General features: G+C 45.9%; 1 protein-coding gene across 3 annotated transcripts in view; it reads right to left on the bottom strand.

The window, feature by feature from the left end:
* Positions 1–2,291: 2,291 nt before the first annotated feature.
* Positions 2,292–27,289, bottom strand: part of CEP104 (centrosomal protein 104) — a 45,844-nt gene continuing 20,846 nt past the window's right edge. For 2 of the 3 annotated variants that reach the window (XM_037828691.1, XM_037828693.1), the window contains 16 exons: positions 25,044–25,212; positions 24,397–24,552; positions 23,015–23,236; positions 20,982–21,179; positions 20,131–20,298; positions 19,295–19,468; positions 17,030–17,206; positions 12,752–12,958; positions 12,241–12,348; positions 10,328–10,364; positions 10,013–10,079; positions 9,279–9,387; positions 7,372–7,510; positions 6,802–6,869; positions 5,198–5,288; positions 2,292–4,292 (listed from right to left, as the gene is read on the bottom strand). In XM_037828691.1, the coding sequence (XP_037684619.1) occupies positions 4,177–4,292; positions 5,198–5,288; positions 6,802–6,869; positions 7,372–7,510; positions 9,279–9,387; positions 10,013–10,079; positions 10,328–10,364; positions 12,241–12,348; positions 12,752–12,958; positions 17,030–17,206; positions 19,295–19,468; positions 20,131–20,298; positions 20,982–21,179; positions 23,015–23,236; positions 24,397–24,552; positions 25,044–25,212 (2,206 nt within the window). In that variant the 3' untranslated portion in view covers positions 2,292–4,176. The remainder of the gene's footprint in view (positions 4,293–5,197; positions 5,289–6,801; positions 6,870–7,371; positions 7,511–9,278; positions 9,388–10,012; positions 10,080–10,327; positions 10,365–12,240; positions 12,349–12,751; positions 12,959–17,029; positions 17,207–19,294; positions 19,469–20,130; positions 20,299–20,981; positions 21,180–23,014; positions 23,237–24,396; positions 24,553–25,043; positions 25,213–27,289) is intronic. The other variant, XM_037828692.1, reaches the window with a different exon arrangement.

Genomic DNA, 27,289 nt, shown 5'->3' with positions numbered 1-27,289 from the left:
GGTGGAGGCCCTCACCCGCCCTGGGGAGAGAAGGCCACTAAGTGGCCGAGATGTCCCCCCAAGCAGGGCTGGCTTGTGGGGCCCAAGCCTCACTCGCGGGAAGCGCAGAGGCACCCCGGGACACCCAGGAGTTGGGAGGAGGCTGGGTGGGCTCCCAGAGAGGGCTGCGCCTGGAACCATCCCCGGGCCTCCTGTGCTGGCCCCCAAGGGCCCTGGAGAACCCACGCCTCCGCCGGCTGCGCATAGGCCCAGGCAGGTGAAGGGCCTGAGCCCGAGACCACTGAGGCCGAGCGCGCTGTGGTCCAGTCCTCCAATGGCCATTCTGGCTGGGGGGCCAGCGGGGCTGGTGTCTCCTCCTGAGGGCCTGGTGGCAGCACGAGGCGACCCCTGGGCAGGGCACTCGGCGCCTGGAGTTGTGAGGGCCAGGGCAAGGGGTGCCTGAGCCGCTTCCTTCCATGTCCCGGGACATACCCCTCCTGGCCCTCCGGGGGCCGCTCGCCCCTGCTGGGTCCCTCCGAAGCCGTTAAGAGGTGGCTGAGGTCCCTGCAGATGGGTGCACGGACCTCCCCCCACCACCGGTCTCCTGGCCTCCTGCCTCCAAACGGAGCCCTCACCCCAAGGCTTTCCCTTCTCAGGAAGTGGGGTGACCCTGGGGTGGGGGTAGGGTTGGCGAGAGATGCCCTAAGATGGACAGAATGTATGGAAGCAAGGAAGGTACTGGAAGAGACATGGGGGATGCTGCTTGGCTACTACACAGCAAGTTCTATTACATGAGGCTCTTATCTTTGGAACTGATTTAAAATTTAAGAGCAAATAAGCAATTGCACAAATGAAAACCTAATTCAAAATAGCACACTCCAAAGAATTCTCTTGGTGGCTTTTTTTGTCCCCAACCCTGGAAGAGCTTGGAACAGACAGCTGGAATTTATAGCTTGGGCAGAACTGCTTCCCTTAAGTCGTTCTGTGGCAAGCCTGCTCTTCTGCGAGCGCAGGCACTCCAGCCCCCCCCACCTCATTCTCTCTCTCCCCCCACTTTAACCCTCCCCACACCTAATGAAAGGATTCCACTTACCGAAGTAAGATACATATCTTAAAAGTAATTTTTGCAGCTCACACTGTAATGCCTTAAAATTTAAGGTAATATATGTCTGTGTTAGGGAAAATAGTATACACTAACTTCAAAATGGAAAGAATGATAAAATCATTATCAAAATGGACATTAAGTGTAACAGAACCATACTATAAATCCACAGAGAAAATGCTGCATTTTTTACTTATTTGAAAAGCAAAATAGACTTGTTGGCTAGTAAAAATCCCCTTCCAAAGGGTAGAAAGACACATGAAGGAACTTTGGAGTATAATCCTCAACTGAGCACTTTGAAGTTATTCCTCAGCATAAAATTGGTCAACAATTTTCTCTAATTTTTTGGTTAGCTTACAATCTTTCAGCTTCTTCAGCAGGAAAACCCATTTTGACAAATAACTTATTTCAGGAACCAGACTCTCTCATGGGACCTTAATATTCACTCCCACTTTTCCTGGCAACCTTCAGTCTATTTCCTCAGGACTCAGGGTGAGCCTCAGCTGCAGGCTCATGGAAGAAAATGTAATTCGCAAATTTGTTTTTAATTATAATCTTGAAATAAAAATGGCAAAACATTCAGTCATTTTTTTATTCCATTAGTATACTCAGGGTGAATTAACCCCTAAACCCTAAGAAAACAACAACAAAAATATATTGCTTAGATACTTTATAATTCTGGTACCTGAAATAAAGATAATTAGAAAACTGTGAAAACTTTAAAAAGTTGCAAATTTTCATTAAAATTATTTACATTTATATTCTAATGTTAGATTTATAGGTACAATTCTTTAAAATTAGATTAATAGAATATTTTGATATGAAAATAGAAATAAATATTAAATAGGCACAATGTATTCATGAATGAGAATTCAGTTATATATGCTCCCAATTTAGATATTTATGAATAGCCAAGGGATCTTATGGTCCTTTTACATTTTTTATCCTTTATTCTTGCTAGTGTTATAACTTGGAGGCTTATTTTAATAGCAACTAATCACTCTAGTAATCATGTCAACATAACCAAAGAATTCTTCTGTAACTTGCACAAGACTACAGTGTTAAATACACCCATCTTTGTTTTTCTATCTCATTAAAAAGTATTTTTACAAATTTCTTCCTTGAGTTACTAATACATAGAAAATATTATATATATACATTAAAGTTTTGACTGGAATGAAAAGGATAATTCCTTGGTTAACTTTCTTCATTACTGTTCCATTGAAAGAAGTATTTTATTTGTATTTTAAAAATAGATTAGAATCAACAGATTAGAACTCATGGCCCGTATCTCTTTGACACCAGAAAAGATCATTTTATAAGTATCTTGGCATCTGTACTTTGCTTTGTAGAGTTCTAAGTTATTTCTCTTTCCCACACTTACAAACGTTTTAATACGGTATTTTTTAAAGGTAACTCTTTTAGTAAGTTTTATTCTTGCTCAATATTTTGAGTCAATCATATGAGGTATCAGTTAATCAAAAATGAAGATGGATCACTGCAAACTCATGGTTACTAATATGGCCAGGGAGTACACCGCCCAGAGCTTTTAGTTTTTTATGTATTTTGTTGTTTCACATGGTTGGGAATTAAAAAACAGTATTTATACACCAACTGTATGAGACAAACGTGCATCCTGCACATCTCTGCTTGGCCTTTTAGAAGCCTGCCCACATGCCAGTTGATATTATTCAGGGGAGAACGCCCAGTGTCCACCTGCTGTGGCTTCACACTTGGGGAACGTGGGCACTGCTGGGAGGAAACCTGGAGTTTCGAAGCCACCTTCAGACACACACGGGCTCCTTCCCCTCAGCGACTGGGGACCCTCCCAAGGCGAGAGTCGGACAAGCTGCTTAGGAGACGGTTTGTGAGGTTTGGGTTCTGCATTTTAGGCAGCGTTTGGGTGTTCTAAAACCCTCCTGGAAACGTACAGTTCCATTTACATACAGACTTGAATGGACAGGCTCACAGAACCCAGCCCAGTGATTCTGAGTCTGCAAGTACATTTCGAAGGCCCTTTTGTGTATCTCAAATATGCGTAGAAGCTACTCCGTGCAGACCAGAAAGCAAGCCCACGCTTTATTAGAGGTTTTAGGGAAGGGCCGGCTCTTGTTTACATGGGTGTTCGGGTGAGCACATGATAGCCAGTTAGAAAGTCACTCCATAATTATGTTTTGTTAGCAATTTGCACGTCGAGAGGGTCTGCAGCGCCTCTGAGAAAAAGGCATGATACAAAAGCACGATGGTGTGGACCTTGGCTAAATCCGGGTCTGCACAGTTGGGACCAGGCAGGAACTCTGCCAGGAAGTGAAGAATGTCGCAGGGACAGCACTGTTTAAGAAACCTCTAGAAGGTAAGTGCTGAGGTGGGACCAGTTCTCAGTTACTGATTTTTAAGATTTTCTTTTTTACTTTTATTTCTCATTAAAGTGGAAAACACATGTTCTGCAGATACTGAAAACTCTTACCCTGGCACTAAGTGCACTGGGCAGGAAAACTAGCAGACAGTGCCTGTGGGGAGAAAAAGGCACAGTTAGACCCACACCACAACACACGGCCCTTGCCCCCATGCCAACGCCCTGGTGAAATTCTACCACCAGGGAGAGGGCTAGAGGCGGGTCTACAGGGAACTTTTCAGGAAAATTATTCCATGCAATTAAGAAAAGACGCTGCTCTGCTTGTGCCATTTCCTTAGTGCTCCAGCCCTGCCTGTGAGTTGCTTCTATTAAGCTTCCTGGGCAATGGTTTCTGATTCTGTGCAACAGAACAACTGCTCTCCTGTTCATAACGAAGGCCTGAGAAAGAGGAAACCTGAAGGTTGAAAATACAGTGAGAGCAGGTCCTAGCTCTGGGATTTAGGTTCTTTGGTCAGTTACGCACACCATTTATATAAGAGAGCTGACGGAGCAACTACAAGTCAGAGGAGGAGCACTGCCGGGAGCCTGGGGACAGCAGGGATGGAGCCTGGGGACGGTGGGGACGGAGCCTGGGGACCGTGGGGATGGAGAATGGGGTCCACATCCACAGACAGTTTTTACAAGAAACAGTTTAGAATCAGTCACTTATGGAGACAAAGGAAACAAATTATTTGTCATGTCATCGTTTCGTGTATGTCCTGTTAGAGGTTTTATTCAGGCCTGCCTTTGGGGTGGGGATCTTGCTTCCAACTTTGGATCCTGAAGTGCCTGATTTGATGACTGCTGAGCCTTTACCTGCAGGGGTGACACACAGACAATAAAACACAGGCACTGCTTTAGAAGGGACACGCTTATATAAGAACTAGAATGCAAAAAGGTCGGTGACACCAGTGGCCAGGACTCGGGAACAGCATCAGAAGGGCTGGTGGCAATGTCTGTGGCCCACTAGGGGTGTCAGGTCTGCACCCGGTGTTGGTGCCGTGCAAAGAGCTGGGCTGGCTGCTAAGGAGGTGGTGCATGTGGTGGCAGCAGGACGGGGCAGCTAGAGGACCCAGGAGAGAGCAGAGCTGAGAGGCTGAGCCACCCTGAGCTCAGAGTTCAGCTCCCGAAAGGAAGGCACGAACGCCCCCAGGGCTAGGCGTTAATTCGCAGACGGCCCCTCTAGGCCTTATCTCATTTCTAAGAAGGGGATGTGAGGATTGAGCTAACCCAGCACTCAAGAAATGCCGGGTTTTATATCACTAAATTTACAGGCATCCCTCCTAAAATAAAGTTGTGTATCCAAAGGTCTTTGGACCAGGAATAACTTTTTAATTAAAAAAAAAAAAAAAAAAATCCGTTTTTCTTGTGAAAAAATCTGGCACAAAATAACTAACACCAGGGTTTAGTAGTTAGGTAGCGGCAGCGTCTGTGGGTCTAAAGACTCGGGGACCACGCATGTAGAAAGGGCACTGAGAACAAGGTCACTGCGAGGACACCCAGCGTGTTTGGTCCAGGATTCCCAAATTCATGCCACCCCGGAAACCTCTGAGAGGGCTGCACAATGGGGGCTCATGGAGAAGCATTTTGGTCCCGTGATTTCTGTCTGTTTACTAAAGAACCACGGATGTGACACAGGAGGCCCTGGTGGGAGGCTGTGGTGCATGAGTGAAAATGGAGCAGGGACCCTGCGTCAGCGCCCGCCTGCAGGAGGGCCTTACCTGGCTGCAGTGTCTGAGCCCGGTGCAGGAGGTGTGTCTTGCGCAGGTTCATGGTGCAGCCAGCTGGGCCCATGAGGTGAGCTTTCCACGCCTGAAATGAAAGAAGAGCCTTGCATGGCGACCAGGCAGCGGAGAGGGACTTCGGATGCTTTCACAGCATCGAGACGGCACACCTTTAAAGACAAAATGAGAGCGGCCGCCCCAGAGACGCTGGAGGAACGGCTCATGCTCCACGTCCAGAGGTTCTGGGGTTGTGCCTTCTGATGCCTGTGTGCAGCAGGCAGCAGGCACAGTGGGCGCAGATGTGGCCTCAGCCTGAGTTGCAAACCACAGCCCAGCAGAAACAAAGGGCCTGCGAGTGTGCAGGTGTGTATAGTTTACAGCACAGAAAGGGTTAGGGCACTGCCTGGGGAGCCCCTTCCAGGTGAACAGGACACCCTGACCTTGGGAACTCCCAGGATCCCCTTTCTTCAGCATCTCACCAAGGCACTGTCTCCTGACCCTGCTTTACGCCAGCATTTCACCAAGCACAGACGGCCCTAAGGAGTGTGCTCTTTACTTTCATGTAGGCCTGATTTGGCAATTTCTGCCCCTGGAATCACGCTGCATGTGCTCCTCTGTGACTTGATGCTTTCACTGTGAGATTCGTTTGTGTTGCTACACGGAGCTGGTCTCTGTCGCTGCTTCGGAGTTTTCCGTTATATAAACAGACCAGTTTATTTATCAAGTCTGCCCCTGGGCAGTTCCCCGTTGCCCCCTTTCCCCCCACAATGAAATTGTGCTTCCTCAGGATAGTGCACCAGCGACCCTCCACCTGTTCTCCAACCGCACTGATACTCGTCCTCTACTGGATCATCACCTTAAAGCAAAACTAACCACCATTTAAAAAACTGCAAGTGGCAGCAGCTAAGGGGGCTGCAGTGGAAGTGGCTGAGCCAGAGCCAGACCTCCTCCAACAGTGGGCCCTGTGTGGTGGGTGGGCCCACAGGGGTGCGGCACTTGATGCCTGGCACGGCGGCGGCGGTGGGGGGGGCAGCCAGCCGCCTTCGCCAGGGAGCCAGAATGACAACACAGAACCTCTCACTTGCTCCAGCTCCCCCCCCCGGCCCCCAGCGCCAGAGGAGCAAGAGCACATGGGGAAGGAGAGGGTGGGTGTGGCAGACCGTGCCCACCCCCACACCGGGACCACTGGGTCACAGGTGCAGCCTGCTCTGGGGAAGGAAGAAACCTGGACTCGCACAGGAAATAGCATTTTAAAACCAAACTGGGCCTCGGGGCCCAGAGTGTTACAGAATCTGGCTAATAAATAACTGAAAGCAATGGCTAGAAAACATAAAACCTTTTCATGCTTATATCCCAGTGAGCTGAGACTTCTCAAATAAACCATTTATAAATGTTACAAGAAGAAATTACATGAATACATAGTCAAACGGAATAACTGTTTAGAGTTCAATTATTTCCTCAAAGAACTGAGTCCTGAGAGAGTGGACACAGGAAATTCTATTCCTGAACAGAGTGTTTACTTTGGGTTCGGCACCAAAGGCAGCATCTAACAGGGGTTAGTTACTTCAGTGTCAGGCCACGTCCCGAGTTAGGCCCCTTACCTCTTCTCCAGGTGTGAAATTCTCGTGGCACAAGGGACACCGGTTTGCCAGCTTTTCTGATTTGGCAGCTGAAATGATTTTAATAAGACAGGATTTAGTTACTCCTAGGAAACCGAAGGAGCGCTTGAGCAAGGAGGGAAAGAGCCCATACCAGCTGCCCACCTCGTGGATGCTCCTAAACCCTGCCCAGGTGCTTGCAGACAACCCACCTCAGCTGCAGGAACCTCACAGAGGAGGACTGGTCAAGCCCACAGTGCCTGGGGTCTTAACAGGAGTTTATTGGGGCACAGGCCTGCAGACACATTTATGGTTCAGTCAGGCCTGCAGACACACTTAGGTTTACAGTCAGGCCTGCAGACACACTTACAGCTCAGTCAGGCTGCAGAGGCACTTACGGTTCAGTCAGGCTGCAGACACACTTAGGTTTACAGCCATGCCTGCAAACACACTTATGGTTACAGTCAGGCTTGCAGACACACTATGGCTCAGTCAGGCTGCAGATGCATGTACAGTTACCGTCAGGCTTGCAGACACACTTACGGTTACAGTCAGGCCTGTGGACCCACTTACGGTTACAGTCTTTGGTTTTTATGTGTCTGGGCAGCTCTTCCTTTAGAATAGCTTCACTACAGCGATAGCACTTTCCAAACTCATCCTTTTTGTCACATTCTGTCAGCAAATGCTCCGTCAGGCTGGATATCTCAACTACCTGGATTCCAAAACACAGAACAAAGCACGCTGCTGAGAACGCTGTGGGTTCCTGCGCTGGCCCAGCTATGTCCCACGTGTGCTTGCCCGAGGCTGCAAAAGCTGAGGACAGCCAGTCTGTGTCTGCTGCACGTGGAGGCAGGCACATACAGTTACTGCAGGTGCTCATCCCCTAGAGCTTCTGGAGCCCTTGGCTGTACCTTGCTGAAGATCCCCAGTCCTCCTTTTAGCCTATAATGTCCATTGCTAGGGGTGGGGATGGGGTGCTACGTCACCTCAGGTGGGAGACTTATGCTAGGAGGCAGGTGGTTACATGTGGCCTCTGGGTCACACCCCAGCGCCTATTGCCTCCTAAGAATGTGCAAAGAAACGTGTCATAAGAGGGAGTGCTATGGAAGGCCCTGGGGGCCTTGATACCTTGGGCGGGAATGACTCCCCTACGCCCTCAAGGCTGTATGCCAGGGGCATTTCCACACTGCCGGGGACACCTGTACCCGTGCCCGTTCAACTGCACCGGGGTGCTGGAGCCACACTGCCAACCCAAGAAGCATCTGCCTAGAGGGAGAGGCCTGACCACTCACACTAGTCTCTAAAGCCTGAAAGAGTCCAAGGCAAAGGGAAGAAGTTCTTTCTTTTAGTTCTCCTCTTTTATGGAACGAAAGGCCTAGTTTATCAGAGAAGAGAGTAAAGACTGGGGGTAGGGAAAGATTTCTTAAACAGGACATAAAAAACATTCAGCATAAAAATGACTGGGGAGGTGGACATTAAAATTAAAAACTTCTATTCATAAAAACACACATTAAGACAATGAAAAGGCAAGAGTAGGGTTGAAGAGATTTGCAATACAAATGACTGACAAAGGACTCATATTCAGACATATAGACTTACTATGGATTGGTAAGATCAACAACCCACTTTGAAAAAAAGGGCAAGAGACTGCAGCAGGCATATCACAAAAAGAGATGGCCAGGGGGCCAAGGAGCAAATGGCCAGACACTCCACTGCAGTTATCAGGGAAATGCAAATTACAGCACCATGAGGTGCCACTAAGCGCACCCCAGAGGGGCTAAAATGACAGGCTGACAATAACAAGTGCTGACGAGGATAGGGTGCTGTCCTCACAGCTCCTGGGAGCTATGAGCTGGCACAGCCACTTGGCATTTTCTGAAGCTGAGCATTGGCATCCCCAGCAATCCCACTCCTAGGTATGTACCCCAGGAAGTGTGTTCACAGGAGCACCTGAGGATATACACAAGGAAGTCTGCAGCAACAGGATTCCTAATGTCCCCAAACCGGAAGCAATCTGAATTCATAAATGGAAGAATAGAATATTCAAATGATGGAATACTATAAAGCAAGAAAACAAGCTATAGCATGGGGCATCACACAAAAGAGTTATATATTGTATGAGTCCCTGTATATAAAACTCAAAATGCAAGAAACACCCTAGTGGTGTTAGAAATGAGTGGAGTGATGATGGGGGGCCTGGTGGGGGCTGAGGGACAGCAGCCTGCTGTCTTCCGATCTGGGTGGGGCTTACACAAGGGCGTTTATTTTGTGATATGTCATTGAGCTGGAACACTTACGACTTTATACATCTATATTTCAGTGAAGAAAGTAAAAATGACCAAAAAACACAACCAAATCAAAATGGGGTGATGGACCTTCAGTTACTCTCCCCAGAGCTGCTCCCCTTTAAGCACTCAGACTCGGGTATTTTGGGACTGGGCTTCGGCGACTGCTCGCTTGGGCCTCATGGCGGGCCTGACCTGTCTGCAGCGGTCACATCGCGTCAGCATCAGACAGTGTTTCCAGTAGTGCAGATCCAGGCCTTCCTCCGTGAAGGAGTCGCTCCTCTCCCCACAGAAAATACATAAACTAAAATAAAACAAAGTAAAAAAAGAATGCAAAATCACTGTCATTTGGTCATGTCCATTTTGCTCCAATTACCAAGAGGAGAAGCCCCCTCTCTCTAGCCCTGTGTGTGGCCTTTGCCCTCGGTTTGCCCTGAGAGGTGGGCAGGGTGGGGCCGATCCTCCCTGGAGGCTGGAGGCGTCACCTGTTCATGTCCCAGAAGGAAAGGTTCTTCACCAACTTGGTGTTGGAAATGTTAGCTTAAGATTCTAACTGTCCCAGCAAAACCAAGCAGAAAGGTAATTTTAAGTCTCAAGAGAAGATATGGCTAAGACATGTCCCTTAAATTCCTTTAGATATATCTTAGCTACTGCACGGTGAAAATATTGCTCTGGTATTTTGTGTCTGTAACAGCATGACAAATATGCTTCTAACTTCTGCTGGGGTAAAGAGAGGGGACGTTATCTTGACATAGAGTTAATGCTGATAATTTAGAAGGCAATTTGACTAGCTTTAAAAATGACTGGAAAGAGCCTGCCAATTTACATAATCATAAAGAATGAATGAGGGAGAATATTTTGCAGTTTTTTTTTTAATGTGGTTAGTCCCTTTACTCACTATATAATGGGTTAAAGATAACTTTACTCACTTATCTAAATAATGGTTATTTGGAATTTCTGGAGCATTAGGTGGAGCTGTTTTTCTTTCTTGAGTGTCTGAGGAATTAAAAAAAGAAAGCTTTTGTAGAACTTATTTTCAAATTTTCAGTAACAAAAAATACTATGTTTTAAAATATGTTAAAAATTAACATTTTGCATTAAAAACATTATATATGTTAACAAGGACAGTATTATTTTACATTCAGTTCTAAAATGTCTGAAATACAGTAAGCATTCAATAAATATTTGCTCCATGAATAACAGTGGTTTCTACATGGAGTTTTCATGACGTGCGTCTTACACACCCTGATTCTTTGCCTTCATAGCATCACTTTCTTTTTCCTAAGACACAAAAAGAGAAAGATTAGGGACAAATGGCTGCAGTGTGATGTTACAAACAAAAATAACGTCCACTAAATTTACAGATAATAAGCCTTTACGTGATAATGACTTCTCTCAACCCAATCAATGAATCTGAAAAAACATACCATACAATTTTAGAACTGGAAAAGGACTTAAGAAATTAACATTGAACTTGCAGAGGCGGTTCATGATTTATATACCTACAGAGTCAAGAAAGCCAACCTAACATAATTGGACTGAGACTCAGGTTTATATAATTTTCAGGGAGACAATGTAAACAGAATGCAAAATGTTAAACAGTTTTTAAATTTCACTTTACCTATGCTTTGAACAGCTTAGAAAACTACTTAGTAATTTTTTACACCCTTTTCCTAAAACCTGGGCACAACCAGGCAATTAAAAAACATTGTGAAATTCTCAAGCCTCCCCTAGCCACCCTGTGGGGTCTAGTGGGCGTGCCCAGCCCCCTGACTCTGCCCCGCCGTGGCCGGCCACCCCTCCGTGCACTTCTCAGGGCCCCCCATGCTGGCAGGCGAGCTGTTACTTTTTCTTTCACTTTGGCCTCTCCCTGGAGCCCCAGCTCTGTTTCGTTCCCTGTTGCATTTCCAGAGCCCGCACAGGGCCTGGCACGCAGTGGGCACTTCCTCAACATGACACGAACAACTCGGAGCCGGTGACGGCCCTTGAGAAAGCTGTCTGCGGATTACAGGCACTGTCCCTCGGGCTTTCCATGGAGAACATGGTCTCACTGTTACCAATGGCCTCTAGCCTCGGACACTGACCAGGAGTCCGGAACCTGGATTCTTGCCGAGACAGGGGAGAAAGGGGGAACTCAGCCTCAGGGCTCAGGCCAGGTCTTGGCTTAGCCACCCCCTAGCTCTGCGTCTAGACTGTGTCGCTGAGGTTTGTCAGACTTGTTTCCTCATGTGTATATTAGGACAGAGGGGCGCTGGGAGAATATGAATCTAAGTGAGTGCTCTTGCTGAGCCACGACTCGTTACATAAACATGAGGAATTATCGCCAGCCTGTGCCCCATCTCCTCCCCACCCCCTTTTCCATTCCCCAATAGCCTCTTTTTCTTTTTCCTTATTGTTATACTGACACTCCAGCCTTTAGTTGAAATGTTACTGTGAATTTTTATCACAAGAACTTCAATATATATTCAGTCATATTTTCTTTCTTTTTTGAAAGAAATTTTCTTTCAAGTTAAGGAACTTGACCACAAAATTAGTGTTATGAAACTAAGTGAATCTCAAAAGTGGGGCAGTGTAGAAGGAACGTGTTTATACTCAACCAAACCCTCTCTGGTCACGGTACAGGACGCTCCCGGGGCCTTCTGAGAAACGCTGACCCAAGCAGAGTGTTTACCCCAAGCCTCCCTTTTTTAAAGCACTGAAATCAGATCTCCACATTCCAATTTATGTTTTCCCTTTGTCTCTGAGGAGGCCGTGGCACCACGGAGGAGGGAAAACCTTTTCCTTCTTCCCCCTCCCTTTCCTTCACTCCCGTGTACGCCTGTCCACTCTCCAAGCCCCGAGTGGTTTCTCTCTAAACACTGACAGCCACTCACTCCAATCACTAATAGAATATTTACTTTATCTCAAAACTAAATTAAAAATAATAAAAATAAAAGTACCAATCCATACTGGCAAACTGTTCTATAGAGTTTCAAGGGATTCACAGATCCCATTAATTTATAAGGCTACTATCTTCCTTTCATTTCCCCTCTTCATGTAGTGTCACCTTTTCTCATGAAAGGGTGCATCAGATACACCGAGTACCTGCATAAGGAGATAAACGGTCAAACAGTTTCAACACGAAGGCACTGATAAAAGACACGTGAGCCTTTCCAACCTGGGCTTCGGCGTGAATCTCCTTTAGTGCTGCCAACTGCCCTTGTAAAACTTGAATTTCTGCTCTCTTTTGTTTTTCCACTTCTTCTGTGGCTGCTTTTTTCTGTGCCTGTTAAGAAAATTAGTTTTCTATTAGAGTAGCTTTTTAGAGTAGTCTTAGAAATTGAGAGACAAATTATAGCATATAAATTACATTTTTTCTATTTATAATATTCAGTAAGACTAATGATGTGATTAGAGTTAAAAGTAAATTCTTCAGATTAACTTTAAAAACGTTTATTGATAGAGAAAACTGCAAATGTTATGGCTATCATTCCTATTTTGCAGAAGGGGAAACTGAGGCTCACAGCCAAAAGGTGGTGGAGCCAGGAGGTGCCCCAGGGAGCTGATATCCTTAGCCAGTGTGTTGTGCTTCCTGCCCATGCAGCTCCTTGGATAATCTGTTTGTTTTTTCACGTACCAAATAATTCCAAGTATACAAGTAGACCATGATTTCATGAATGTTAACTTACCCTAATTTCAGCATCTGTAGGCTTGCCATCTATTTTAGCAAATCCCTCAAAAATGGTTTTATAGAGAACGTTCTTGCGTGTGTTGTTGTCGTCTGGAGGAAAATACTCAAGAATAAAAGTCCGATGCTGTTTATACATGTCCAAAATAATTCTAACTGCTGTTTCTCGCACCTCAAACACTCTGTGCTCCAGGGCACTCACTGAAAACTAAAAATAAGGTTGGGAGGGTTCTTTTGTTATTAATTCTTAAAATAATGAGGTTTTTTTCCCTAGCATAAAAAGAATATAGATACATTATGAAAATTTGAGAAACAAAGAAAGAAAAAGAAAACGACAGTATTCCACATATTAAGACAGATAATTTTTCTTGCTTTAATTTACATACATAATTGAGATCATATTGTATATACAATTTGTGATTTACTTTTTTCCACTTAACATATTAATAAGCATTTTAAGGTTATATCCTTTCCATAAACTTCATATTAAATATCATGAAATATTTTAAACATTCAGAAGTGGAACTAAAACTCTCATGTACCTACCGTCTAGGTTTTACCAGTGTTACAATTGTACCATGTTTGTTTCAGATCTTTTTTATTTTTCAGAAATAAAACATCATAGCTGTAATGTGGGTCCCCTGGCACGTCCCCCCAGTCCCACTGTCTGTGTCCCCCTTGGAAGTGGTCAATCTCCTGAAGCAGATGCACATGCTTCTCAGCCATATTTTTATTTCAAAGAGATACAAAGCCTAAGTGTGTACATATGTGCAGTTTCTCGTTTGGATGTTACAGATAACATACTGTACTTATCATTCTGAAAGTTTCCTTTTCTCCTCAACAGAACATTTTCAAGATCTCTGCAGACTCCTTCCTGCTGATCTGCTTCTCTTAGCCTCGCAGCCCTGCGCTGCCCGCCCCACCCCAGATGACGAGAGCTCAGGAAACCCGGCACCATGCGACGGCCCCCTGGACATCCTGGCCTCTCTCTCCCCGGCTTCTGCGTTTCTGATGGCCTCACGTGGCCCTAGCCACACACCCCATCCCTTCCAACCACTGCACTGCCACCGAAGTCCTGATTTTAGGATGCCACCCTCTGCCGTCTCCTACCTTTCCAGCTTACTTTCTCCTGCAGCCCCTTTGGGATCTTCAGACCACCCACACTGCCCATGGCCATCTGTCCCTTGCCACCATCTCCTTCAGGCCTTTACGTCCCTCCGTGTCTGCTTGAGTTCTAAGCCCATCATTACAGTCCCCTGCTGGCTCTCACAGACACCCGCGAAATCCTGGACCCTCTCTGCTTCCTTGTGCTTGGGCAAAGCTGAATGTGAGGGAAGAACTGAGGATCAGGCTGGCTGGTCTCCCCTTAGACCCACAGCCACACATGCCCCGGGGGCCTCAGACCACCCAGGGACCCAGCCTGCGTGCTCCCAAGGACTGCCAGGGACCACCTCAGACCCCTCCATTTGTCTCCACCCTCCACCGCCCACCTTGGGCCATGCGCTGGCTCCTGCGGCTAAGAGGATGTCCTGACCCTGCTCTAGACCAACCTTCCGCGTTTCACAGGATCCCAAGACCTTTGGCCTTCTCACTCTTGCTTTATCAATTTCTCCTTTTCTCCCTCCTTTGCAGATCAGTCTCACCAGCATTCAGACATTCTAAATTACGACTGCGTGCTCAGCCAACCTGCCTCCTTTTCTTCCTCGGTGCATGGCTACCCCCACTTCCCGGCCCTTTGGAGTGAGCTTGCGGCCATCTTGCTCAGGGGAGATGTAGGTGGGTGGCTCGGCCCAGAGGGGTCTCCCTCTCACAACCCTCCAGTCCCTCTTCCTGAGTCAGGAACTAAAGGCCATGTGAAGAGGCTGGTGGCATTGTCCCCGAGGGACCGCAAGTCCCTGCTTGACTGCGTGGAGCACAGTGCCCCGACCTGCCAACTGCATTGGGCTGTGGCAGGAACAAACGAGCAACTCTACCTGCCATAAGCTACCGAGACCTCAGCGTGGCCCTCTCGCTGTGGCTAAGGCCCGGCACATCCCTCTCACTGACACTAAGGCCTGGCATGGTCCTCTTACTGTGACCAAGGCCTAGTGCAGCCTCTTTTGTGTGGTTAAGGCCTGGCCCGACCCATTCACTGCACTAAGGCCTGGCACTCGGTGTGATCAAAGCTTCCACTGGTATCTTGAAGTGGGGGTGCTGCCCTAAAAAGGATTTAAATACGTGGGGAGCAACGAAACGGACCTGTGGGCAGGGATGATGGTGGTCCATGTTACACAGGAACAAACAGTGGGTAAAAGTGTTGCCTCCTGTAACCCAGAAAGCAGACCAGGGGCCCAGCAAGCTGGCAGTACTGGGAGAAATGACAGGGCATTGGTGTGTTTCCACTAAAACCAACCTCAACTGGCTGCCTTTGAAAAGTTTCACAAAAGAAAGAGATGAGCTCAGGAAAGAATTGGCAGTTTGCAATCAAAAATGAAAAGACTGTTTGTCTGTGTGAGACGGAAGCACTGGCGGGTCTGGGTAGAGGGTGGCGGACCTAATGCTCGCGCAGGGGATACTGCGCCTGCTCTGCGGGCACTGCGGGGCGGTGGAAGCAGGAAGTCCACTCGGGAGCGTCATGGCCACCCAGGCTGGAGGTGACAGAGGGTGGACCTGGGGGTGGTGGCAGAGGTGGTGTGGACTGGCAGACGGAGACCGCAACGTTTGCTGATGGAGGGCTGAGGCAGAGAGAGGGGCCAAAGGTGACTCTGACCCAAGTGGCCATCAACTGATGAAAGGATAAACACAGCGTGGTACACACACACAACTGGTATTATTCAACTGCTAAAAGGAATGAAGTCCTGATACAAGCGACAACATGAATGGACCCTGAAGACATCATGCTGAGTGAACTAAGCCAGACACAAAGGACAGATATTGTGTGTCTTCTCTGATATGAAGTATTTAAAATAGGCAAATTCATAGAGTCAGAGTCTAGAATATAAGTTATCAGGGGAAGGGGTGGGGATAGGGAATGGGAAGTCAAGGCTTAAAGGGCACAGGGTTTCCATCTGGAATGACGGGGACGTGTTGGTAACAGATGGCAGTGATGGTGGCACAACACCGTGAATGCAATTCATGGCACTGAAATACATATCTGAATACGATTAAAAGGAGACATGTTAGATTACACATATGGTAACAGAATAAAAACTAAAAGAAAAGAACCCACGGAACTGCACTACACAGTGAGCCCTAAGTTAAACCATGGACTCTGATTAACAGTACGCCTATAAAAATGTGCTGTCATCAATTTTAACAGATGTTCCACACCAATGCAAGGTGGTGGTGGTAGGGTGCGGTATGGGAATCCTGTATTTTATGCATGATTGTTCTGTAAACCCACAACTTCTTTAATAAAGAAAAAACAGGACGACTCCGAGGTGTGAGCCCTGAGCAAGGGAAGAAGGAGTTGCCATCCACTGACGGCGGCAGGTGAGGGAGGAGTGGCGGGAGGGTAGGGCCGGGAGTTTGACTCGGGCACGTTAGGTCTGCAGCGCACTGGCGTCCAGGTGGCGACTGGGAGAGGCAGACGTTCAGGGAGTGGCCAGGCTGGGGGCTATGCGTGTGAGTCTTCAGTCTACTGGATGGGGCCCGAGGGCCTAGGTATGTGCAGCTGCAGGGGTGAGGGGGGGGCCAGTAGAGGAGACCACGACAACGAGGCTGAGGGCAAGGGGATAACCAGAAGGGGTGGAGAGAGCTCCAGAAGCCGAGGGGGGAAAGGGTTTCAAAGAGGGTTGTTTCAAAGTCTTCTGCTTACTAAAGTTGGTCTAAATCACACCTCTATTAATAAAACAGATGAATAAAAATATGCCTGCATGATCCGGACTTTCCCGTCACGACATCGGGTCCCAGTCCAGGACTCTGGGAGTCTGATGCTGGGGGAAATCGCATCATGGCGGCTTCTGCCTTTCCCCACAGAGAGAAGTGACACAGACTGATGTGTGGGAGGTGGACGAGAACACGACAGTCGAGAGAGTATCTGATCTCCAGGGCCAGCCAAGGTGTTGGCTACCGCTCAGAGCTGTACTTTCAACACATTTGAAATCAGGAATAGGGAATTTCTCATTGGCAGAAATCTTCTCTCCTATAACTTCCATGGTTTCCTTACGTTGTCCAAAGCACACAGCGCACATAGAGCGACACACCTGACAGTCTCATTAAGTCAAACAGGGACTTCTTTTGGGAATCATCCCGTCACTCAATGTACACCAATGAGACGCTCACCACCCGCTACACTTACCTTCATCACGTTGTCGACGGTGAAGCCAGAGCCCCCCGTGCCCAGGTCCCTCAGCAGCCGGGCCAGGAGGTCCACCTGACTCAGCGCCAGGTGGGTTGAGGAGTTTGCTTTCAGTGGCTGTACCAAGTAAGCTGGGATAATTTGGAGAGATTTAATTTCCTTAAACAAGGCCATTTCCTATAGAAACCAAGAAAATCTGTTAATTTGTACTGGAAAAAACTAAAGGCAATTTAGTCTGATCATCAAATACCGGAGGAAAAAAAAAATAGGGCCGTAAACGACAGAGGCAGTAAAATCCTCAGTCTATAAGCTCATGTTTCTACTTAAGCCACAATACCTGAAACAAACCAAAAATCTCAAGCATAACAAATACAGTCATGCTCACCTGGAGAGTGATGAGAACTGCACAGAAAACATAATAAAAAACTTAAGATTTCTGTTCTCAGTATTCCCCAAACTCAAGAAAAAAGATTTTCTAATTTCTACAGAAATTTAAACTACAGCTCTGCTTTTCTATCATTATTTAGAATCTACGAAACTTCAACCAAGAGAACAACGTACAAGACTAGTTAAAATGCTCACTGACGCGTTTAAAGATGAAAAATTTAAGGACCTTTACTTATTTTAATGTCTCTAAACAAGTCTATCATTAAGATATTATTTTGTTATTTAGGTACATAGAAAGAAATAAATGATAAATATTGAGGCATATAAGTTGCAATATAGAAAGAAATCGATTTTCTTAGGCCTGTGGGTCATACCTCCTAAAATAATCTCTAGTTTTGCCAGCATGGGTAACTCGTATTTGTGCCTGTGAGTGGCCCTCTGTCGTAACAGGAAAGAAGAATGACAGGATTCTTTAGAGAAGTATGAACACAAGCTCCCAAAGGACAAACAGAGGCTGCAAATATTTGCATATTTCAACATCAGCTACTTGGTATGCAGGATATAAGAATTTTAGCCCTGTAATATATTTCCTTAAGATTATTTCCAATAATAAAAAGGAAATTTTAGCACTACCAAACTACTCAAATTAACATGGTTTAAAAATAATTAATCAGTAACACGTTCTCATTTTCAAAATATCTTTTGAAAGAGGACATCTCCACCTACCCTAAAAAACAGGTAGTAGTTTATAAGAAATAAGAAAGTAGAGGAAATATTTTTCTGTACAAAAAGTTACTTATTCTTAATATCTGAAAACATTATTTAAAATTAATCTCTTTTGAGCTTGCGACTACAGTAAAGAAAGCAGAGCTGCTTCTCTCTCCTTGCTTCACACTACAGATAGTTCTCTCGCCCATTTCAAATTTATTACATGAGGACTGAATATCATCCAAAGACAATGCTAACTTAGTAAAAAAGCTGAGTAAAAAATGTTTTTCCTTTGCTCAAGGCCTCTGTTTGGGTCCCATTAAACAATCACGAATCACTGGACTCTACTAATCTCCTGCTGGGCATTTATTACTTTTCTAAATTTCTTTTCCAGAAGAGTCTGTATTTTCTAGCAAAATAATTCCAAGCTATATTTATTAACAAGGAGAATATTGTAAGGCTTTAGCATTACTTATTTTTCCTTATTCATTTTCCCTGAAAGTTTATTTTCAGTTTATTAATGAAACTTGATCAGTATTTCTCAATATTTTGGGGAAAGACCCGTTTGAGAAACTCGATGAAAGCTTTGGATTCTTTCCCAAGAAAGTCATGCACATTCACAAAATTTCATGTAAAATTTCTAGGAATTTACAGACTTTGTGAAGCTCCAACTTAAGAAGCTCTAGACTGGAAACATTCTTAAGCTAATTTAAAGACAGAAACATGTATTTTCACACTGCTTGGTATAAACGTGTGCCAAAGGCCTTGGACATCTACTTCTGCCTCAGCACTTCCCACAACACCTAGCTGGAGAAGGTGTCTGTTCAATGAAGAGGAGGAGTTAGGTTAAGACAGCTATTGTTTGTTATTTCTTTCCCCTGAAATTTTCTATTCTGATTTAGTTTTCCATATATTTTTGTTTATTTAAAAATTAATAGCATATGTTGAGTAAGAGAAATACCGAAAAAACCAAACTCTATGTTTTGTCAAAGTTATGTCTAAAACAAGGTTTCCTTTTCAGAGCTTACGGGAATTACGACGGTGAACTATGAAGGATAAATTACAACACTGCTGAGTAGAGACAAAATCTTGTAGGGTAGTAAGAAAGTCAGATATCTGTAGGAATGTGTTTATACCTGTGGTTTTAAATTTTACAGGTGAAGTTCATACCTGAATAAAATTTGAAGCTATAATACGGAGGCGAGCAGAAGAATCTCCAGTTCTGGTAAGCAAAATGGGAATGGTTCTTTCCACACAGTGAGTTGCTTCAAGTTTACCCAGTTTATGTTTAGGAATATACTGTGTAATTATCATTTTCAACAATTTCAAAGCAGCCTGAAACACCTAAGAAAAAAGTGGTAAAAAACAGGAGCTACTAAAATTGAATTCCACCAAAAGTAATCATGAATTTACTATACAAATATGAACATTATACTGAAAATTACATGCTTTCTGAAGGGCTGAAAATGGCAAATTAAAAACTGCTTTCTAAACACAGTGCTTTGCAAATAGAAGCATCTTTCAATGTGTTAAAAATCCTCAACATTTTCCCTTGAGAATCAAAATCCTACATTCCTGCTTAAATGGGTAAGTTCCTTTACAAATCTAGACAATTGTGTGATTGTGATATGTTCATTTTTAAGGCCCTTTCAAAGTTAGAAAAATTCAAAGTCACTCCTAAACGGCCTCAGGCTTCATGAAATAGAAACATAAACTGGACATTCACCGGTGGTGGGGCACCAGGCCTCTGCAAACCCCTGGCTTGAAACCACATGGAGGAGGCTGGCACTGCTCAAGCCAGGAGGGACTGACCCAGCAAAGGCACTCTGTTTACAGTCGGGGCCTGTGTTTCCTGCTGGTGAACCTTAATTCTTGGTTGCAGCAGTGTCGCGCTAGAGTTGATGCCAATGCACCCGACCAGGCTCGCTCTCGAGCCATCAGGATCTCTTTGGTGCGGGCCGGGATTTCACCCAGACACCACAGCCCTTCCTGGCCGCGGGACTCACTGAGGTCACGATGTCCCTCGCGGCTCTTCTAATGAGAAAGACGGACGCGTGCAGCATGTTCTTCAAGTCTTCCTTTGGTGTTCCAATAGGCATTTCCATCAATCTTTTATACAAAGCGAGCAACGCATCTTCTCGGTACGACCATGTCTTGGAATAGGCGCCAGCAACCTAATGCAGAGAAGGAACCTTATTTTATTTACAGAGCTAGCATTTTAGTGACGTCATACAACCACCCTCCAATACTATACAACTTGAAGGCTTTTAGTGTTTAATTAAGGAGAATTTTTTAAAACAACAGGACCTATACAGAATAAATACATGCCTTTGAAGAAATAAATTTCCCAGTAAGAAAACTTTAAGACTATGTTAAAGTATGGAAAGTACTGAAAGCCTGATCAAGAGACATATTTTAAAGCTGGGAACCAGGGGGGAAAAATCCACTGAGCTAATTTCCATAAGGAGGTGGATTTTCAAGTTTTGTTTTGTTTGGGCATGTTTTTCTCTGAATTAGCCCATGTTGACTGGAGGGAGTTGATTTTCAACACTAGCTCCACAAATATTACAAAGAAAAACCCAGTCTTAAATGACTACTAATTCATAAAATCTTATGTTTTTACTGTTTCATGTAATTAATAATTAAAAGATTTTTCAATTCAACAAGAAGGACAAAGTGAAATCAACATCTTATTACAAACACAAAGCCTTGGAGCACGCCTCCTTCCATTCTTCTTGTGTGATATACAGACATGTGCACACGTGTGTGTGCATGTATGCAGGATGTGTACGTGTGTATATATATGTGTGTGCATGTGAGTATACATCTTTTTTTTTTTTTTTTTTTTTTTTTTTACCAGGGTTTCTCCTAACACATCAATGGCAGAGCTGGCTTCTCTCAAGGCTTTCTCTGTTAAGGGCTCTGGCTCTCCCAAAGCGCCCCCTCTTTGGGCGTCGCTGACGTCTGTGTTGTGCATCTCTGACTCCTCGTCCGTTCTCCCCTGCTGTTTGCGGATGGCTGGAAGAGGCCGCTCGTCGTAGGGCAGTGACTCGGCCTGGAAGGGAGCAAAGGAAAGCCCGTGGGGCCTTGGCGGGGACACTGCCCACGTCTGCCGTGCTGATTCCCGCCCTCCTTTCTCACCAGCCCTGAAAAGGTGTGACTTCGCTAAACATCAGTATTATCAGATATGAATAATTTATACTAATAGGATGTAATTTACAAATTTACATCAGGGCTTCTATTCCTATCCACCTAGGAATAGACCTAATAAAAAAGCAGTGTAGATTCTGCCTCAATTACTATTACTAGTTACCACTGGCAATTTCAGTTCAATTGAAATGTGAATTACCAAAGTAAAGGTTTTGTTATTTTTTTCCTGACGAGGTCTCTGATATTTTCTTAGTTTACTGCTTAGAAATAAGTATCAAGCCTGATTTTAAACATGTTCATCATTAAGTGGCCTTATGCTTAAAATAGGCAGCCAAAGGTTAAGAATCTTCAAATAAACTTTTTGTGGAGTGCCTACTAAAACCAGGGACAAGTACTTGTCTACTTCACTCATTTATCACGTCAACAAACACTTCCTGCCAAGCACCGTTCTCGGGGCTCCGCACATAGCAGCGACCACGACAGACTGCCGAGCCTTCCAGGCAGATGTGGGGCAGGATTTCAGGTGGTTCTGTGAGCACAGAGGGGCAGCTTCCTGACTCAGCTTCTGACACGGAAACAGACAGGGCCACTACCTTTCCACACTTAGCGTTTATTGAGGGTATGCCATGTATGAGAATAAGTTTCTTGTATTCTGAAATGAAGTGAGAGAAGTAGAACACCCTGAGATGTTCAAAAGAATGATAGAGTATTTTAAAATTGAATGGTTAGTTATAAAAACTAAGATGTTACAGGAAGGGGTTGCGGTGGCCGGGTGGAGATGGGCGCTGGGAGAACCAGCACGCGAGGGTGACGTGGAGGCCGCCAGGCAGCGAGCCCCTCCCTAGTGTCACTGCAACCCTGGCCACAGCAGACAGCTGTCTAGAGCCCGCTGACACCCTGCCCTCTGAGCCCCAAGTCCCATTTGTAGGGACTTAAACACATGCTCTCGGGACAGTCTGAGGACCACACCCCAGGCACTGCACCAGAGGCTGGCAAGTGACAGAGGCTGCTCTAGTCAGGGGTGGTTTCAGAACTCCTGCCTAGAATGGGACAGATGCACCCTCTCCAAGTGGGACGATGCACAAATGAGAAGCTTAGAGTCGCTGTGAGAGTGGCTGGCCTTGGAGCGACAGGTACACCACATACAGCGGAGTTGGATGACAGGAAGAAACCAGGATTCTGACGACACTGTTGAGCTACTGAATCAAACGACCCTGAAATCCACACCTCCTAAGTTACAAAAAGCCAGCACATGCCCCAGTGTGAATCAGGCTTTCTGTTACTTAGAACATAGATGCTCCAACAGGTACCGGACACCCCAAATCCTTAATGTGGCTCTAATGTGGTTAGTTCACGTGGTCAGCACTTCACAAAGCCTGTCTCATTTATTCCTCAAAACAATCCTTTCAGGCAGGTATTGTCTGTCCATTCTATCGGAGCGGTGAAGTACATGTCCAAACAGTAAGCTGAGAGGTGGCAGCAGCAGGGCGGGGACCTGGCCCACGTGGCCCCAGACCCCGCCCCAGCGGAGAGGCTGAGCACACCCACTGTGGGTTTCAAAAGCGGTGCCCTCACCTAAGTGGCTGCGTCCCTCTCCCAGAAGGCAAGCTTTCCGAGAAAGGGGCTGGCCTGTTTTGTGCCTGATATACTTCCTGCATGGGGCAGTGACTGGCCCATGCAGCTCTCAGTAACTGGGATTGAGGAGACTGAATCAAACCTTAAACTGATTCCCTCACTGACCTTGGGGTGAGGGTCTGGGGCAGGCAGTAATTGTGCTACTCCAGCACGCTGAGGAGAATGCATTTGAGAATGTGATGAAGGCTTTTCCTGGAGGAAAGGTTCTGCAAGTCGTTTTTCTGTTGGTCTTTCTTCTTGTTGTGGAAGTGAGGGCACTGGTTTTCGATGATGAGGACTGCCAGGGTGAACAAGGGGCTGAAGGGGCAAATCAAAAGGTCTTCGTGTCTAGAAAAAAAAAGAGGGCCATTTAACACCAAATGTGCTGCTACACCAGATCTATGTGTCCTGCTCCCTCAAATCAGTAACAGTTTAGGAAGGCAGTGCTGGAAGAGAATCTACAGCACAGTGAAAAGTTTCACTATAAAAGATAAACTGTAATGGAGAGCTGTTATCCACACAAATCCCACCACATTCCCTTTAGCTGTCTCTTCATGGTCACCACATGGACTACCAGAGTGACAAGTGTACCACAATGATCCCGTGACGACGGTGTGATGCGGGCATTTGTGCACGGGCCGAATCCACGTTGGCTTGTGGTCAAACTCTGGTCCTTTACTCTGTGTCTGCAAAAGCCAGTTATTTAGTGTAATCCCAATGAGCAGAATTTATGTAGCAGTTGTTATGTACTGGGCATGGTACAGAGGGCTTTAGATCGATTCCCTCAGTGAATGCCCACCATTTTTACCCCCATTTAAAATGTGATGGGGAAACTGAGGCATGGAGGGGCTAAGTAATTTGTTGGAGGTCACAGAGCTTGTTGATGGAGGATTTGAACCCAGGTGGCCCAGCTCCCAAGCCTGCAGCTCAACCCCATTCTCCGCCTCCCCGAGCCTCGGTGTTTGAACAGCAGGGGACACAGGGCCCCTGCCCGTGGTTTCCGCAAGCTGGAGGCACCGCGCTTACAAGAAACACATCCTCAATATGCCAAGGACACCAGGCCTGCGGTTCTCTCATTTTCTCCTCACAACAATCCTGAGGGGTAGGGGGGCAGGGGCCATCATCAATTCACTTCCCAAAAGAGGAAATGGAGAGCTGGGGAGATGATGGGACTTGCTGCAAAGGTGGCAGAGCCCAGCTCTTCCTGGCCTGGACTCGTTCCTCTTCTTCACTACCCTGAGTCCTGAAAGAGCCCGGCAAGGCGAAAAGCCCCCTGGGGAGGGCACACAAGGGTTGGTGACCATTACAGTGGTCGCCTGAGCATTCCAAAACCATTCACGTTACATTGACAAAGCATGCTTTCTCCCTCGTGACCGATGTTATGGACCACACAGTGGAATCTCTTTTCTTGTAGACTTTGCCCTAGCCAGGCAAGAAGGCTGTCCCTGGGGACCCCGTGGACCACCCCCCCCCCCCACCGCCCCCACTTCCTTGGCGCCACAACCCACCAGCTCAGAATCCATGAGGTCGTGCAGCTCCAGCTGCTGGTACACCTTGGTGCGGTACTGCTCCATCTGCTGCTTCTTCTCCTTGGCAAGGTCATAGTCTTCCTTCTCCACAGCACAGCGCTTTTCTACCTCGTACCTTCCAAGACGTTCACCAACCTGAAGCACAAAATTTTTGCTTTTTGTTTCAAATTTTCACCAACTCACATGAAGGGCAAAGATAGTTCTTAAAGCAATGCTTAAACCACAGTGGCAGTGACCACCTCTGTCCCTCTATGGGCAGAAGGGACTGACCACACTCGTCTGCAAGGTGGCACTTGCTGCCTTTACCAGCTACTAACAGATGCTGAGTTCATGATGAGTTTTGAAAGATCCCTGTGCTTCTAGCATTTCCCATAACTGGAAGCCTGACAGTGACAAGGCACCCGAGGGTCCCGAGTGTGAGTTTGAGGAGGGGTAGGATGTGCTTGGGGTTGAGTTTTTATTGGGTGCTCTTCTGGTCATAACTTTATCCTCTTAGATTTTTGAGGCCATATTAACTTCTAAAGCTTTTGGCAACCTGTTCACTTGTTTCAATGGGTAGTTAGGGTCATTCTACATAAAACCTATCACAGGCATAAAACAGGAACTATTTTCTCCAGAAGTAGTACCTTTTGCAGATCAGCAATAGCTTGTTTTAGTTTCTTGGCAAAGTCATAACGTTCCTTTTGGACAGCTTCACGCTTTCTTTCATCTAATTTGCGTATAATCTGTGCAACTTCTGGATCTTGATACATATCAAAAGCTAAATCATCTAGTGGAGAAATATAGTCTTGCTTCCTAAAGGGAAGAAATCAGGATTTCAGAGCTCATTTCAATGTCTCTGACCAGTCTAGTGCTGGAGGCTCCTCGTGAGCTGGGCAGGGACATTTCAACCTTCGGGCAGCGGAGGGAAAGGCACTGGCGCCTCCCACTACCGGGCATTTCCTGCAGGAACCAATGGAGGCGCAGGGAAGCCAGTCACGAGCTTCAGGTCACACAACTGTTAAGGGCAAGTTGCTCCTCCTGTCTCATCTGTGCTCTTAAGCACTGATTAAACCAACTGACGCGTCAGGGCATCTCAACCATCCACCCATCCACCCACCCACCCATCCACTCACTCAGCAAATACTAGCACACACCCTCCATGCCAGGCTCTGCTGTAGGCACTGGGGTAGGATGGGGCAAGTCATTTCTAGAACTGGGGAAAGAATCGAAAGGACGAAACAATCAGATGACCAGGCCCAACCCTAAAGAGCTTGATGTGATGAGTCCAAGGTGGCATCCAGCATCCACATTTTATACCATCACCACAATAACTTCAATGAACGCTAATACTGAAAACTGCTAATACCATGCTTTTACCTCAGAGTGTTAAACTTAATGATATCAACCACCAGGTCCCATAGGCAATCAGAATTTTTTTTTTTTTTGGTAATATACGATCTTTTTAGTTAACTGAATAACCCATTTCTGATGAAGTATCACCTCTGTTCTTCTTTCTAAATCAGCTTTCCTCTGGGTCTAACCTTTAGAACAATGATGCCAGTCTAACTACTCAACACAAATTTTAATAGAGGTCCAATTTCAAAGTATCCCCACTTGTTCACTGCATCAACTACGTCAGTCAGTTGTTAGTGGTAACTTGGAGAGAGTATGTATAGGTAAATTTTTATTAAAATACTATTTGTCATAAAACCTTGGCTGGTAAATCTGTACACTAACAAATTCCATTAGAACATGGGACTAAGTGACCTCTGAAAATCACCAAGCACCCCTGCAACACCCCCCAGTCCTTCAGCTCGCAGCACTTTGCCCACAGGCACTGCAGCGGGTCGGCTCCAGCAGTTTCGGACACACTTTCTGACCAGTGACACACTTCGGCTGGTCTGCAAGGTCACTGTGGCTACACTCTTAAATCTAAGCCTCTTTGCCTTGATGTTCTAGAGATGAAAACAGAGACGTCTTCATTTGATCATAAAAACCCTACAAAACAAACATCCCGATGCCTGGAGCCCTCGTCGGAGCTCCAGGGCCACTCGGGGCCGGGATCCACACAGCGTGCCCCCTAGCGGTCACCAGCGGATTTTTATGTCTAGCAAGTTCAGCCCTTAAGCTTTTTCACAAACCTCTCCCTTTACCCTCACAAAAAGTCTGAGGGATAAAGCAGAAGAGGCTGCCTACAGACCACCATCCCATTTGGCTATTTTTATTAAAAAAATAAATTTAAAGTATAAATCAAAAGAGTGGAAAGAACTCTCATCGGAGATAATAACTTTGAATTATCAATTAGTTTGGTGACTCTTGTTGCATTAGCACAAGCTTCAATAAGGGCAGAAGCCAGGGTATAATCATTGCAATGAGGCAGATAAGAAGTGGATTTATTTATCTATACTTCAGCACTTTTTTCCCCCAAAATGTTTCAAATCACACCTTGAAAACAGAAGGCGGCTTACTGTAACTATTCTACTAGGCAAAGGAAGAATCTGAAGTAGAGACTTGAGAAACTTGTTCAGGTTGCATAAGTAAGTTATTATTTTCATTTATAAATACTCTAAGCCCTTGGTCCTCACAACCACGCCCTGCCCTGGTCCATACCTCCCCTTCCCCACAGGGCTGCCGGCAGGCTGGGAGGCTCCCACGGGACCGGCCCACGGGGACAGGGTGGGCCTCTGTGAGAGGAAAGGCTCCTTGTCCACAAGGGGAGATGGCTCCTGAGCAACTGCAGGGAGAATCGACTCCATAGTTTTTTTGCGAACAGAAAAGGCCAGCTTAAGTATGAATTCCTTCCCGTAGGCATTTTGTGTGCAGGTGGAAGTGGAATTACATCAAAAGTTGTGGACAAATTCTAAAATTTGTATGAAGATTTAAGTGTTTG

This window comes from Choloepus didactylus, chromosome 2 (genome assembly GCF_015220235.1).
Source record: "Choloepus didactylus isolate mChoDid1 chromosome 2, mChoDid1.pri, whole genome shotgun sequence".
NCBI classification, from domain to species: domain Eukaryota; kingdom Metazoa; phylum Chordata; class Mammalia; order Pilosa; family Megalonychidae; genus Choloepus; species Choloepus didactylus.
The sequence above is the reverse complement of the archived record's forward strand: the minus strand, read 5'-3'. Positions and strand labels throughout refer to the sequence as shown.